Source organism: Sander lucioperca, chromosome 11, assembly GCF_008315115.2.
Source record: "Sander lucioperca isolate FBNREF2018 chromosome 11, SLUC_FBN_1.2, whole genome shotgun sequence".
In the NCBI taxonomy this organism is placed as follows: domain Eukaryota; kingdom Metazoa; phylum Chordata; class Actinopteri; order Perciformes; family Percidae; genus Sander; species Sander lucioperca.
Window position 1 is genome coordinate 13,154,160 of NC_050183.1, and position 14,143 is coordinate 13,168,302.

A 14,143-nucleotide genomic window follows, 5' to 3' on the forward strand; every position below is an offset into this window, starting at 1 on the left:
TTCAGGAGTGCAGATGTCAGGCAAATAAATTACGACACAGTGGTGCTTAATGGTAACATCTGTGATCTTTGATAGGCTTTTTAGGCCAATTCTACCAACCTTATATTAGCACAGTTGGCAATTAAAGTACATGCTTTTAATAGGTATAACTAATAAGCTGTGGAAAAACACAGAGAAATAATAAAAGACACAAAGATGTTACTTATAATCCTTTAATTCTCTTTTTTTCAAAGCCTTTCCTTTTAAAAGCCAATATTATTTATTGTAACAAGTGCTTTGTTAATGTCAGAAGCAGAAAACACCTTTCAGTGGATTCTCCCTAAACAGAGAAACTCACAATAAAGCCATAATGTTATTGTACAACGGAGCACACCAAGATAAAAAAGTATTTTTGAGGTAGCCACACATCTGACTGGACAGCATCAGTAATATATCTTTTAACTGACCCACTGAGTATTTTTAAGGCCTTTTCATAACCCACATAAACAACAGCAAGGCACAGGATCAGAGGTCACCTCACATGTAAACTTGAGGATTTCACTTTTGTGAGCAGACATTTTCTGGGCAGCTCCTCCAAACCCCTTTCACTTCTCAGCACTCACAAAGCCACACATTAAAATATCAGCACCGGCAAACTCAGAACCCAAACCTGCCCTCCATTTCAACAAGATTATAAGAGATTTTTAAACCACACACAATTAAGAGTTACATTTAAAGATGCTACTTTGTGGTACAAACCATGGTGCTGAATAGCAATTAAAATGACACACTGCTAAAAATAATGCCAATCTACTCAAACTCACTGGCAACAACTTGCTTAACTGAGGAAAAACCATTTAATTAAAAACTCAATGAAAGGCCAAGAGACCACTACTGCTTCAACGCTAAGCACAGTGTTAGTTTGCTAAGACTAACTGGGACAGTTTAAAACAGACATATGGTTTCTTTCTGGGGATATGCAGAATTCTACTAAAACTGATCCAACTGAAGCTGTGTTGGGTGTCATGGGCTGTTCTGGCGTCTCAGCAACCAGGGAAACACAAGACAATCCAATAAAAAAAGGATTCTAAAACAGAACATTTACAGCTGGGAGAGGCACTATCACAAACACAGTGATGAAATCTGCTGCAGTTCATTTAATAGTTCAGAACAAACCAAAGCTCAGGAAAATAAAGGAAAACTCCCCTATAAAGCATACCTCACATGCATAAATTATTGGGGGGGGATTGAAAATGGATGTCTGGAAAGCTACATATTTTAAGTTAAAGTGACTGAAAATAAAAATGCAAGCATTCACATGACTAAAATTGCTGCCCATATTCCAGATTAAGTAAAAGATGTAAAATCAAAATAAAGAAAGTGCTACAGAAATAAAATTTCAGGCCCAACTCTGACTGATCTGAGAGTCCAACTTCATAAAATCAAATCCTCAGGTAAAATAGCTATATCCAATTTAATGAAGATAACAACAGAAAGCTTTTATCAAAGAATACAAATTAGGCCGCACAAAAAAGAAAAACTTGAGATTTTGCAAGTTTGGTCTTGAAATGTTGCAAACTTTTTAAACAATTAGTTTAAATGGCAGGTATTCTAAACAGTTTAAATGAACAAGAGCGACAAGATCTACTATTGTTCAGTTATTTCTAAAGAATATCAATGGATATACAAATTAGATTGTATACCATATTTTGTGTAGTTACACAACTTCATAACACAGCTCCTTCAGAGGAAACTGTTAAATTCAATCTGAAAATGTCTGTGGTAATAATTGCAATGCTCAATATTATCACAAATAATTGTGCAACCATGATATATTTATGATAAACCTATGAATAAACCACTGAACTTGAGATCTGTACAATAACATTGCACAACCTGGGGTCCAGAACTCAGTGGGGTGGATTTGGGTGTTCAGTCAGAATTGGGCCGACAAAATTGGGGGGGGGAATATGAGCTGGAACCAACCCGTTCCCTTATTTAAATAACCTTTGTAAAAGAAGGCAAAATTACAACTTCTTATAAAGAAAAAGGACTCAAGAAACAATTCAACGTCAAGTGTGAAACAGCACAGTTAGGCTTGAGACTCCCATTTTATCTTCTCACCATCGGGAGACATTAAAACATAACTGAGTCAGGGCTAGAAAAACATGAATCAAAAACTTAACACAAACAAATGCTGGAAACATGGGATATGCTGAAGTTTTCATTTTGTAGAAGTTTGGCTACTTGTGGTTAAGTGCAATTCCTCTTGTGTCGAGAGGGCCGGAGAGGCTGGTTGGCATCTGGAGGTCACTTAGTGGAAGTGCTGCTGGCAGTGGATTTTCTCTTCGGCCTGGTCTAGAAGCTCCAGCATCTCTTGGATGATGGCCTGCAGTGCACGGCCCAGGTCTTCCCCGCTGTAAGGCTTTCCAAGAGGAGGCACATGTACGAAGGCAGAGCGACCATGGCTCAGGTACAGAGATGTGTAATAGGTGAAGTCACATAGATACCTGTTAGGGAAGACAGCAGAGCATCAAATGACTGTACGTCTCTACATACCCACACCATAGATTTTCTTAGGTGGGATTTTTTCAGGTGGCTAAAATTCGTTTTGCTGGTGCCCCCGTCCCTCAAACTGGGGGAGTGCCGACCGCCATCTACTGTAGGTAATACACTGACTATGGGTAAGTACTTCATACAACCCCACTTCAGAAAATCAGAACTGTCCCTTTAAGCAATAGTACATCCTACCTTTACGCCAGACTTTGTACACTTTGTTGCACACCGTTTTACTTCTGCTGTCTGTCAAACTGAATGCAAATTGTCAAACTAAATACACCTCATAATGCAGATAGTACATATTGTGTACAGCTGACTTGTGTGTTTAACAAAGTGATATAAATGTGTTTTAATGCCCTATCCCTCAGGAGCTGTATCATGTGATCTAGAAGTGAGAGGAAACTCAAACGGCAGACTCAAAATGTAAAATAAAAGTAAATCATTACCTTCCAGCATCTTTGGAGACAGACACAGCTACTCCCAGACCCGAGGCCGTCACTCTCTTACAGACTGATTCCATGTCAATAACTGAGTTGATACAGTCCGGGCCTCCCACAATGCAACACTGCGAATCAGGACAGAAGCTGCTGTTGTCCAGGCCCTTGTAGCCATGATTTCTGCCACACTTCTCCAACGTGACGGTGGTGGCCATACCTGAGACTCCAACATGAACTACCAACTGTCAAACAAAGGAAACAATAAAAACACAAGTCAGAATTCATGAAATATTACTGCTCCAAAGTAAAAATTATATCAGTGTCAGCTCTCTTTGACTTCTCTGCTTGTTTGGACCCAAGGTGTCTAAGGGCCCTAACACACCAACCAGACGGGCCGACCGTCGGCAGAAAAGCCAGTCGGACTGATCAGTCGGGTCCCAAGGTCCAAAAAATGCCTCAGAACACACTGAGGCGACGCCGACTTGAGCGTACGCTCTGCGCGTGCGCGAAACGTAATACGTCTCCATACCAGCAGGCAGCGCTGCTCTGTATTGTTTCCATTAACAGTCTGATTATTTCCCAGAAAATGAAAACCGGCAGCTGATTGGACGAACGCGTCACGTGGGTCTGGTTTCTCCGGAAATTCACAGCCAGACTGTCATGGCGGCTTGTTCAGAATATGATCTCATATTGTACTAAAATAGTTCACCGAAACCTGTTTCTGAAAACATTTTAAGCGAGAAATAGGCCATGCAGTTTCTGAATCTGTCTTCATTTCAGATTGACAGTTTAAAAGATTTTCGTCAGATTTTGAGCGGCTCATCCGCTCCCCATTTCCGGGTGAGTCCCGACTGCCCTGTCCCCGACTGAACATGTCGGGTCGGCCCAAATGAATGCCGACGGCTCCTCAGACGGCCGACGGCACGGGACACACCGAACAGACTCGAGTCACGGACCTCGCCAGACGGCCCGACGCCCGATTATCGGGCTGGTGTGTCTTCTCTCTAAAAAGTAGCAGAAATCCACTTATATTCAACACAACACACAGATCTGAACCCAAGGAACCAGAGCCAATATGGACCCCTATAAAACCCAGGTATCAATTCCTTATAGAACTTGGGTCAATGCCACACTTAAGAGAGTAATTTGTTGCATAATTTGATAATTGTATGTAATTCAACAAGTGTTGCACATATTTATTATTATCTAATTGTTCTCACGGCCGAGCAGTTCCACTTATAACTTGCATTTGCCTTTACACAACACCTGAAACCTGTGGCAATAAAATCAGACCTAACCTGGAACTAAGGCAGACATGAGTTGTTGTATTGCTCTGTCAAAAGTTGAATAAAGTGGAGAGGTCACACCATGTTCTCCTCTTACCAGTGGATGATACTTCTTCCATAATGAAGGAACCAAACTCTGGACTGTCTGGTACTCTACAGGAACCTCGGATACATGCAAGTCCACTTCACCTCCCAGTCCGAGCTTCTTCAGTTCCTATCAGGACAAAACAAAAACATAAAAGCTAAAATACTTTTTTGCATTTTAATATAGATATTTTTATCTCAATCATCCTACAGTGATGAAGGTGACAATAAGTAAAGCTAGAAGTTTAAAGGACCTTTGAGTTTAGATAATACAAGTTATGAAACTATAGTAGATAACCTTGACAAACAAAAAGTCAAAGTGCTCATATTTTTTTATTGTTAATTTCTATTTTAGATGTATGATTCTTGACTTTTGCGGCACTTGTTTTCTGTTACGCACAAAAATACCAAGGCAAATTCTTTTTCAAAAACTTTTTTTGTTTCTGATTAATAATAATAATAATAATAATTTAAAAATATATATAAATAAACTATTCAGAACCAATGATAATAATCTATGGCCAAATGTTTCTGTGAAATGTTATTTAACTTTTAATAAATTTTAAAAATTGAACAGGAAATGTCAGTCCTTTTTGCGTTTTCTTATGGCCCGGACACACAGAGCCAATAATCGGCCGTTGGACAGTCTGGCGAGGTCAGTGACTCGAGTCTGTTCGGTGTGTTCCGTGCCGTCGTCCATCCGAGGGGCCGTCGTCCTTCATTTTGGCCGATTTGACATGTATAATCGGCAGTGCGGGCACTGCCGGCAGTCGGACTCAAATGACCCATCTGATTGGTTGAGTGCTAACCCGGAAACGCAAATCTGACGAAAATCTTTTAAACTGACCTTTGTTGATCTGAAATGAAGACAGATTCAGCAACTGCATGGCCTATTTCTCGCTTAAAATGTTTTCAGAAACACGTTTCGGTGAACTACTTTAGTACAATATGAGATCGTATTCTGAACAAGCCGCCATGAAAGTCTGTCTTTGAATTTCCAGGGAAACCAGACCCACGTGACGCAACTGCCTTTTCTGCCGATCGGCTCTGTGTGTCTGGGCCTTTAGGGAACAGATGTCTCTCACTTGCCTTGTCCTTTTCAAATAACATTATTTTGCACTTAACTTGAAAAAGGTGCATTATGAAAAAAACGTAACTGCAATACTCAACCGTCTTCCTAAATAGTATGATAAAAGCAAGAAATAAAAAATGCAATCATACATATTATAAGTAAGATAAATCTGTGTCAAATTCACAGCCTGTGGACCGACACCTCCCCCAATCTCAGGACAAGTAGCCCTGGACACTGACCCCCATTTGTATTAAAAAGAGGCTTGTTTGACCATGTTGGTGACCCTGCCACAAAGCGGCCTTTTGTTTGCCTTTAATATCCTTATCAAGTCCGTCTAGACACCCTGACAACCACCGTCATCCCCCACATGCAGTTTCCCCAGGACAAGCAGGACACAGAGAGCCTGACATGCTGCTGCTGCACGGTGGGAAGCCGGCCGGTAACTATCAGAACATCATGTAACCGCAACAAAAACTGGCTCAACACCAGAAATTAATTTTGGAAAAGTCACACCTGCTCTTATTTTATCACATTTACTAACAACTCAACATGAAGACTATTTATGCAGACTGTCAAGTCTTGGGTAAAACATGATGAGCTTTATTAAGTTGGTGATTAATGGCAATGTTTCTGTCCAAAATGAATATAAAGCATTTTGGAAAAGCTTAAGGACTTGTTTAGTCTAGTTTTACTATATTATATTTAAAAAAGGATACATAAATCACCACATTAAATATGATAAATCTGTGCGTTAAAACTGCAAAAGACAGGTAAAACACACCTGTACTGCTACCCAGCTGGCGTTGACCGCATGCTCTCCAAATGGCCCAAAACCTGCAAAACACATGTTATTTTGGTTGCTGTACTGCATTTACATTATGTAAACAATTACTGATTCTGTTTAAAGTAAAAAATTACAAAAAACTAAGCAAATAGATTTAATTCAGGAGAAGCAGATAGTGTATATCCACAGCGCTGTGGAGTAATTATTATGTAGATATTGTATGTAGTGTAAGATTTGAATAAAGATCATTTTAAATGGTTTATGGAACGACTGCTAGATACTGTCAAAAAAGTGTAATGGGATTAAATTGCAATATAAATTGTCAACAGTATACAGACATAAAACTTCCAAAATACTACATTTTCAGAAAACATAAACACTTTGATAAAAAAAAAGTCTACAGTGCTGCAGCATGCTGCTTTTCTTAAATTTTCAAATAAAATCAATCCCTATCACTAAAAGTCCTTCCATGCGTCACTCCATATGAACTATAAAATTGCAGCAGCAGACTATGGATATTCACTCAGGCTTGTTTATGTAGGGATCTATAACTGATCCTCTCCCACCACCCTACCGGGGGTCAGTGGGTCCCTGGGGGTTGGGGGGAGGGGGGATCAGTCTGTCTGACAGGCTGCTGAAAAGGAGCAGAGTGAGGGGCCGGCAGCTGCCAGCCGGCCCGCTATTGTGAAGGTGATGTTCCCAGGCAATGACACATCTTGTATCAGCTGGGACTGCGAGCTTCTGCGCCCCTTTGTGTCTGAAAAGTCACTGCTTCTTTTATCCTCCACTGATTCAATGTTCAAGACTGTAGTTTGTGCATTTAGAAAATATTATATCTACGTGTCTGGAAGTGAAGTTGCATTAAGTCTTATTTTGGGGAAAACAACCCTGAGTAATATATCAATATTCAAGGATATATTCATATCACTGTAATCATTACTTGGGATTTGTCTTATTTAGTTAATAGTGATGCGAAAATGTGTTTCCTAAAATGAAACATGCAAAGAAGCTTCTATGACAGATTGGTAGGATGCAGCAGGAAACATCAGGTCTAGGCCAGACTTTTATATTGTAATAAAGCAATGTGATTGAATCACAAATAAAATGCATGAGCTTCCATACAAAAACCTATACATAAATACTGGAACATAAGCATTAGTTGGTTATTTGTTATAATGTTATTTACTTTTAACCACTTTGTAATAGCTCTGCAATGACACCATGTCTGGACAGAGGCCTGGTGTTGAGAACAAGTCCAACTGTTGAGAAACTCACAAAACAAAGCCATGAAGAAGAAACACTCAGGCACTCGTTCTTTGTCAAAAACGCTGAACATGTTTCACTATCACTACAAAATACCTCCCTTAGATAGTCCATCTATAGCTCTGATATTATGATAATAATAATAACTAATGTTTGAGATAACTTTTGATTTTATTATCGTATGTATCTATGAATGACGGTCACATCTCGATTTTATTGACGTGTTTCGCAAAGAATTACACATTTGGAGGATCTGTAGAGATTCTACCAACATTACATTTCTACTGAATTATGTTATATTGGCTATTTATTCATGCTCAGCGTTACATGTTTACCCCTATTGTGTTTGATGTGGCCTTTGGCGAAAGACAGGAAACATCAAAAAAATAATTTCACCTAGCTTGTCAGTGGCGCTAATTATATAAAATATAATACACAACTGAATACCACTGTAACGTTGTTATTATTACAACCGTAAGCAGAACGATTCTTTAAACTGTCCACAAATGCAGCGGAGTGAAGCAGTAACAGCCTGACGCCATTAACGTTAGCAGCTGTCATCTCCACAACTTTTCCTCCACTTCACCCTGTTGTTCAGTCCGCCGACAAAGACGACAACAATCAACAATGGCTGGAAAAAGAAGACAAACCTGTAACGACCACAGTCCGTTTACTGTTATCCATCTCCCGTCCTGTTGCAGAGGATCTGTTGGCTTTTTTTAAGTTGTTTTTATGGACCAGTAGACCGCGGAGAGAGTCAATAGCCTGCAGAGCTGTCGGCTCCGTCTGCCAGACAGACACAACTACCTAAAACAGTCCTCTTTACTGCAGGCTGCGTGAGACGTGACGTGATGCGTCAGAAATGATACGCTGAATATTCAGTGGGGGCGTTCTTTATATGTTTTTGTTTCACTGGTATTTTTGATCTGTAGGCCTATGTGCTGTTTTTTTGTGTATAATCATTTCGTCAATAATAATTTAGAAAAAATGTAATTATGGGTAGTCAACAAATATATAAAAAAGTGTAAAAAAAAAAAAAGGCAAATAAATAACTAAATCTAACAAACTACACTACACACTAAATTACATATGGACAAAAAATAAAGTATTTAAAAATATTTTTTAATTTACAATCCTACAAAATACAAAATATTAGAGTAATGGTAACATCCCTCATATTTTCTTGAACACACATTAAAGTGACAGTAAATAACTATAATAATATCATAATCGTGATAATAATGACCATAAACGATTTTTATTTTGTGAAATACATAGACTGTAAAAGAAATAGGTGAAATATCCCAACTTGTAAGCGCTCCACTGTGACTGTTCTTGACTGTAGAGGGCAGCATCTTATAATACAGCCACGATTACACACCGCAACGCCGGAAACTCGTTAGAAGAAGACGAAGAAGAACAGTAGCTAGGTGGCAAAATCGTGTCAGTGAAGGGTCAAGACAGCAAGTGAGACGTTAAATCTTAAAGCTATTCTATCACAATGGTAAGTACTTAACTGTGGTGTTCAGATAAAACGTTAAGAGTTGTCTTTTAGATGTTCTGTAGCACGCCTGCTAACGGTTACTTAGCTAACGCTAACTGTAGCACTGTAGCGCTGGGTGACATAATGCTAAATTAAGGTAGCTAACGTTACTGTAACGTTAGCTAAGTTAAACACAATTGACACACAGTGGTTGTTTTCAAATGCGTGCAGACTTAACATGCAGCTACAGAAGACCTTAATATCGTGCTGGTGATTTACGCTTATTTAACTTTACAGTCTAGTGTGTTGCTTTGCAAAGCGGAAAGTACGGCGAGTATTATAAAGTAGCGCGAAGCTATAGCTACATAGTGTAGGCTAAACAGAAACCTTTTCTGAACTTTTGGAAAATACATAACGTAAGTTAACCATTAAAAGCTGCAAATAACAGATTTTGCCAAACACACTGCAGGACGGATTTTGGGTTCACTTTTACTGTGAACTTTTGCAAATCCAGATTAATATTTTGCACACCCTGCACAAACCCATACACCCTTAAAACAGTTACATTGTACATATTTGTTATAGTGTATTTTACATATTTTTATTGTAATACTTATATTCTATTTTTACGTTCTTGACTGTTGCAGTACTTTGCTCTATTGTTTAACTAAATAATGTTGATGAATTACTACGTGTGATCTGTTTTTCTGTCATTTCGCAGCTTCCACTATCTCTGCTGAAGACTGCCCAGAACCATCCTATGGTGAGGAGACACTGAAGCACTTAGCACTCTTGATGGGGCGACAACTTGACATATTTTACTGTCGATGATAAATACATTAATTGATTAATATTTAGCCTATAAACTGTTCATCATTATAAGTAAAGTGTATTTCAAGGTATCAGATCAGAAAGTGATCAGTGAAAAATTGCTTACAGACTGAAAGCAGAATCTTCTAAAGTATCAGATTTGATGTAAAACAGTTTTCCTATTATCTTACTATATATTGCATCATGTTCTATGTGCTGCTGTTGCTGCTTCAGCTCTGGTTGTCTCATTTCCAGGTTAAATTAGTTAAAAAATCATTCAAAAGCTACCTCCAATCTTAACTACTTTCTGAACTTCCAAATTTAATTGGATGAAGTTCAGTTTGTTTGTTTTTGCTGTTATTGTTTATTGTAACTTGAAATCTGTGTAGCCTATAATTGCTGTGTCTTGTTTTTTGGAGAAAACTTGCTCTAGCCTCTGTCATGTCATCCACCCTTGCGTTGTTTCGTCAAGACTCTAAAGCAGCATGCTGTTTTTTGTGTCCTTTCTCTCCTCAGCTGGTGGAGTTGAAGAATGGAGAGACGTACAACGGTCACCTGGTCAGCTGTGACAACTGGATGAACATCAACCTGAGAGAAGTCATCTGCACCTCGAGGGTAAAGCTGAGCTCTGGTCTCACATCTCTGCTATTACTTATACTGTAGATATAGTGCTTCTTACTATTAAGTAGGTAAAAGTAGACATCTCTGTGGTCCAGTGTTTACATGTTCAGTAGATTAGGCTGTAGCTGTCAGTGTTGTCTGCAGAGTCTGCTGTAGAGTAGCTACATCGCTCTGAAAATGTTACAGACCATTAATATCATATCGCAGCAAATGCTGTCTGCGTGGAGTTTTGAAAAACTGTAACCACACTTGAAACCACTTTATCGGCATCTCCGTGACTTCACCAAAACTGCAGAGCCGACATAGTTTGCACCGTCCGCAGCTATGCGTGTGTGTGTGTGTTTGTGTCAGAGCTCCGCTCTCTGTCAATTTTCAGAGAGGACAGATAAGCTTGAGCTTACACGCTCTCAGGTACCGAAATTTCGACGTCTAACGTGTAAAAAAGAGGGCAAATTTAGTGGTCGCACATGTGCGACTGGATGTAAAATTCAGTCGCACACACTCAAATTTTGGTTGCAAAATGCGACCATTTGGTTGCAGTCTGGAGCCCTGCACTCCCATGTACACATTATTATTATTTTTTTATTACACAAACAATTTGGGACATAAGAAAAAACAGACAACAAAAAATGACAATCACTCCCATCAAAACAGTACAATAGAAGACAATACAACCTAGCCTAAAGATATTCTACGAACTGAAGCTTGTTGAGCCCACCTTTTTTGTTGTTTTTTTACAAAACAACCTGTTTGACAAAAAGTGACATTATGTTTAGGATGCACTGACACCCTCACTCCACTCTAACAGGATGGAGATAAGTTCTGGAGGATGCCTGAGTGCTACATCAGAGGAAGCACCATCAAATACCTGCGAATCCCCGACGAGATCATCGATATGGTGAAGGAGGAGGTGGTGTCGAAGGGGCGTGGACGTGGAGGCACCCAGCAGAACAAACAGCAGGGCAAAGGAAGAGGAGGAGCCGGCCGCGGTGAGTGGAAACACTTCTGATGATCAGTTTTTGGTTGTTTCCAAATGTCTCTGCTAGTCCACACACTATCAGGAGCATCAAAGGTTTTGCCCAAAACACTTGTAAGAGGGCTCTTACAAAAAAAATCTGGCAAGTGATAATAATTAGGGGTGTAAGAAAAAAATGTCTACACTTGAGTATCGCAATATTTTATTTTGCAATACTGTATCGATTTTCAAAAACACAGTATCGATTTTTTTTTTTTTTTTTAGTTTACGTGCAAAAATATTCATGTGAAAACAGTGGTTCACGTTTATGTTGTGTTTAAACCCCCTACCACTAGATGGCTATGCTGAGACGCACCACTAGTGTCCTTGCCTAACAGTGCCTAGCAGTACCTGACTTTTTGCTAGAAACTAACAATGTAGCTATGGCTGAACTTTGGCCTACTTTAGCATATAACAATTTTGCTCACTAAGAACCTGTGAACCACAATCCCAAACTGGCAGTTTGATTTTCTGTGTACTGAATTGTTTACCTAAAGTAAACGTCTTTTGACTTTTATGCACATCATGTCTTTTTTTTAAATATTAGTTTTTCTAAAATTATACTTATAACAAATCCCAATATATTGCCTTACGCACACTATCAAAATATATTGAATTGTGACCCATGTATCGTGATACGTATCGTATCGCCAGATTCTTGCCAATACACAGCCCTAATAATAATATAAAAATGAACGGACCATTTCTCTTTATATTTATCTTGCTCTCGTATTTCTCTCTGTAGGTCTGTTTGGCGGTCGCGGCAGAGGAATGACTGGTCCTGGTCGGGGCCAGCAGCAGCAGCTGCAGCAGCAGCAGGATAAGAAACCGGGCAAACCACAGGGAATGAAGAACCAGCACTAACATCACACCTTCAACAACACATCCTGTTAATCAGAGTAATTTCTCCTTCAGTACATGAAGATAAAATTGACTCTCTGGTGTTTCCTTCTGCTGTGATGTTTTGTCAGGACAGACCATTGCAGAAATCACATCGGGAGACGTTAAGAGAAGCTGTGCTTTTGCACTAAATTTTGTTTTTCAGCATCTGTAAGTTGGTATTAACACTTTTTTTAGTATGACCATGCACCAGTGTATCAGTCAGAGCTGACAGACTCCTTCTTTAGAATCATTCATCATAATATGTCATCACAACTTTGCAAGAACATTTTTTTTATCATAAATCACATTGTATTATCCAAAAACAGTTTCCTATCAGTTGGTACACTGGAATGAGGTTTTTTAGTTTTAGTTATTTTTGTCAGCTGGTCTCCTCAGATGTAGTTTTCATGGTAAAGAAATTGCCTAGCCCCAACTTCTGTTGCATGAATATTTTTTTAACTTGCTCTTTATTTTTGTGTTGTTTGTGACTTTCTGTGGTTTGTCTGCTGCACCGTACTGTCCGATCATGGCAGGTAGACCAGTAGACTGGCAGTCGGGACAAGAAATTAGTCCCTGAAAATTTACACTTTTGTTAAAGCATTTGTAAGATGACACATTACGATCATTAGGATTTCCAGAAAAAAAAGATCTGAAATCTGAAATGGATAAGTTCAGTGTGTGTCATGTTGGTTGTTTCATTTTATTTTTGTAACAAAAGACAATGTTGTAATTTATTTACATTAGAACATGAGAATAAAACAACTTTTGTTAAAACGGTCGTATTTATTTAGAACAGTGTTCTTGTCTGCTATTGCAATATTTTACTGCTACACTTTTTCACTTCCCTTGGATAAGTGTGTTCTTTAAATTATATAGAGATAATTCTTGATTTATATCCAGGTTTAGCTAATGGTGGGTTTTAAAGTCCATAACAAAAAGAACTGTAATGAATAAAAAAGGTCTATGTGGACGATATGCTGTATAATCAAGACAAAAGTTAAAACCCCATGGGGATTTGCAGTCACTTTGTTCACATAAACAAGTTCATATCTTGAATGGGACCAAGACGGAGTAATTTTTTTTTTGGTAGCATTAATCTTACAAATTGTCTTTAATATGTAAACCTGATGAAATGTTGAACTAGATTACCAAATCCCAATCTGATTGACTACAGTCTCATTTACAGTGAGGAAAATAAGTATTTGAACACCCTGCTATTTTGCAAGTTCTCCCACTTAGAAATCATGGAGGGGTCTGAAATTGTCATCGTAGGTGCATGTCCACTGTGAGAGACATAATCTAAAAAAAAAAAATATCCAGAAATCACAATATATGATTTTTTTAACTATTTATTTGTATGATACAGCTGCAAATAAGTATTTGAACACCTGTCTATCAGCTAGAATTCTGACCCTCAAAGACCTGTTAGTCTGCCTTTAAAATGTCCACCTCCACTCCATTTATTATCCTAAATTAGATGCCCCTGTTTGAGGTCGTTGGCTGCATAAAGACACCTGTCCACCCCATACAATCAGTAAGAATCCAACTACTAACATGGCCAAGACCAAAGAGCTGTCCAAAGACACTAGAGACAAAATTGTACACCTCCACAAGGCTGGAAAGGGCTACGGGGAAATTGCCAAGCAGCTTGGTGTAAAAAGGTCCACTGTTGGAGCAATCATTAGAAAATGGAAGAAGCTAAACATGACTGTCAATCTCCCTCGGACTGGGGCTCCATGCAAGATCTCACCTCGTGGGGTCTCAATGATCCTAAGAAAGGTGAGAAATCAGCCCAGAACTACACGGGAGGAGCTGGTCAATGACCTGAAAAGAGCTGGGACCACCGTTTCCAAGGTTACTGTTGGTAA

At 38.9% G+C, this 14,143-nt stretch overlaps 2 protein-coding genes across 3 annotated transcripts; one reads left to right on the forward strand and one right to left on the reverse strand.

Annotated features, from left to right (window-relative positions):
- Positions 1-196: 196 nt before the first annotated feature.
- LOC116053044 (pyroglutamyl-peptidase 1) lies at positions 197-8,306 on the reverse strand. 2 transcript variants are annotated; one of them, XM_031303911.2, is made up of 6 exons: positions 8,115-8,271; positions 7,388-7,460; positions 6,199-6,251; positions 4,359-4,475; positions 2,985-3,217; positions 197-2,489 (listed from the first exon to the last, which is right to left on the reverse strand). In XM_031303911.2, the coding sequence occupies exons 2-6, from the start codon at positions 7,422-7,424 to the stop codon at positions 2,294-2,296; spliced, it is 636 nt and encodes a 211-aa protein (XP_031159771.1). In that variant the 5' UTR covers positions 7,425-7,460; positions 8,115-8,271; the 3' UTR covers positions 197-2,293. The 2 variants fall into 2 exon arrangements, with proteins under 2 accessions (XP_031159771.1, XP_031159772.1); XM_031303912.2 differs by lacking the exon at positions 7,388-7,460 and having other exon boundaries at positions 8,115-8,306.
- A 482-nt stretch (positions 8,307-8,788) lies between these two features.
- Positions 8,789-12,921, forward strand: lsm4 (LSM4 homolog, U6 small nuclear RNA and mRNA degradation associated). The gene is made up of 5 exons (XM_031303958.2): positions 8,789-8,968; positions 9,669-9,710; positions 10,274-10,372; positions 11,187-11,367; positions 12,139-12,921. The coding sequence occupies exons 1-5, from the start codon at positions 8,966-8,968 to the stop codon at positions 12,255-12,257; spliced, it is 444 nt and encodes a 147-aa protein (XP_031159818.1). The 5' UTR covers positions 8,789-8,965; the 3' UTR covers positions 12,258-12,921.
- Positions 12,922-14,143: the final 1,222 nt, after the last annotated feature.

What these genes read in the sequence shown, in the direction of transcription:
- lsm4 (XM_031303958.2), top strand. An exon ending in CTGCCCAGAACCATCCTATG is followed by an intron (nt 9,711 to 10,273) that starts GTGAGGAGACAC and finishes TTCTCTCCTCAG; the next exon opens with CTGGTGGAGTTGAAGAATGG. An exon ending in AAGTCATCTGCACCTCGAGG is followed by an intron (nt 10,373 to 11,186) that starts GTAAAGCTGAGC and finishes CCACTCTAACAG; the next exon opens with GATGGAGATAAGTTCTGGAG.
- LOC116053044 (XM_031303911.2), bottom strand. Translation starts at nt 7,424, where the DNA reads ATGGTGTCATTGCAGAGCTATTACAAAGTGGTTAAAA. An exon ending in CTATTACAAAGTGGTTAAAA is followed by an intron (nt 6,252 to 7,387) that starts GTAAATAACATT and finishes TGTGTTTTGCAG; the next exon opens with GTTTTGGGCCATTTGGAGAG. An exon ending in GTCTCCAAAGATGCTGGAAG is followed by an intron (nt 2,490 to 2,984) that starts GTAATGATTTAC and finishes CTTCCCTAACAG; the next exon opens with GTATCTATGTGACTTCACCT.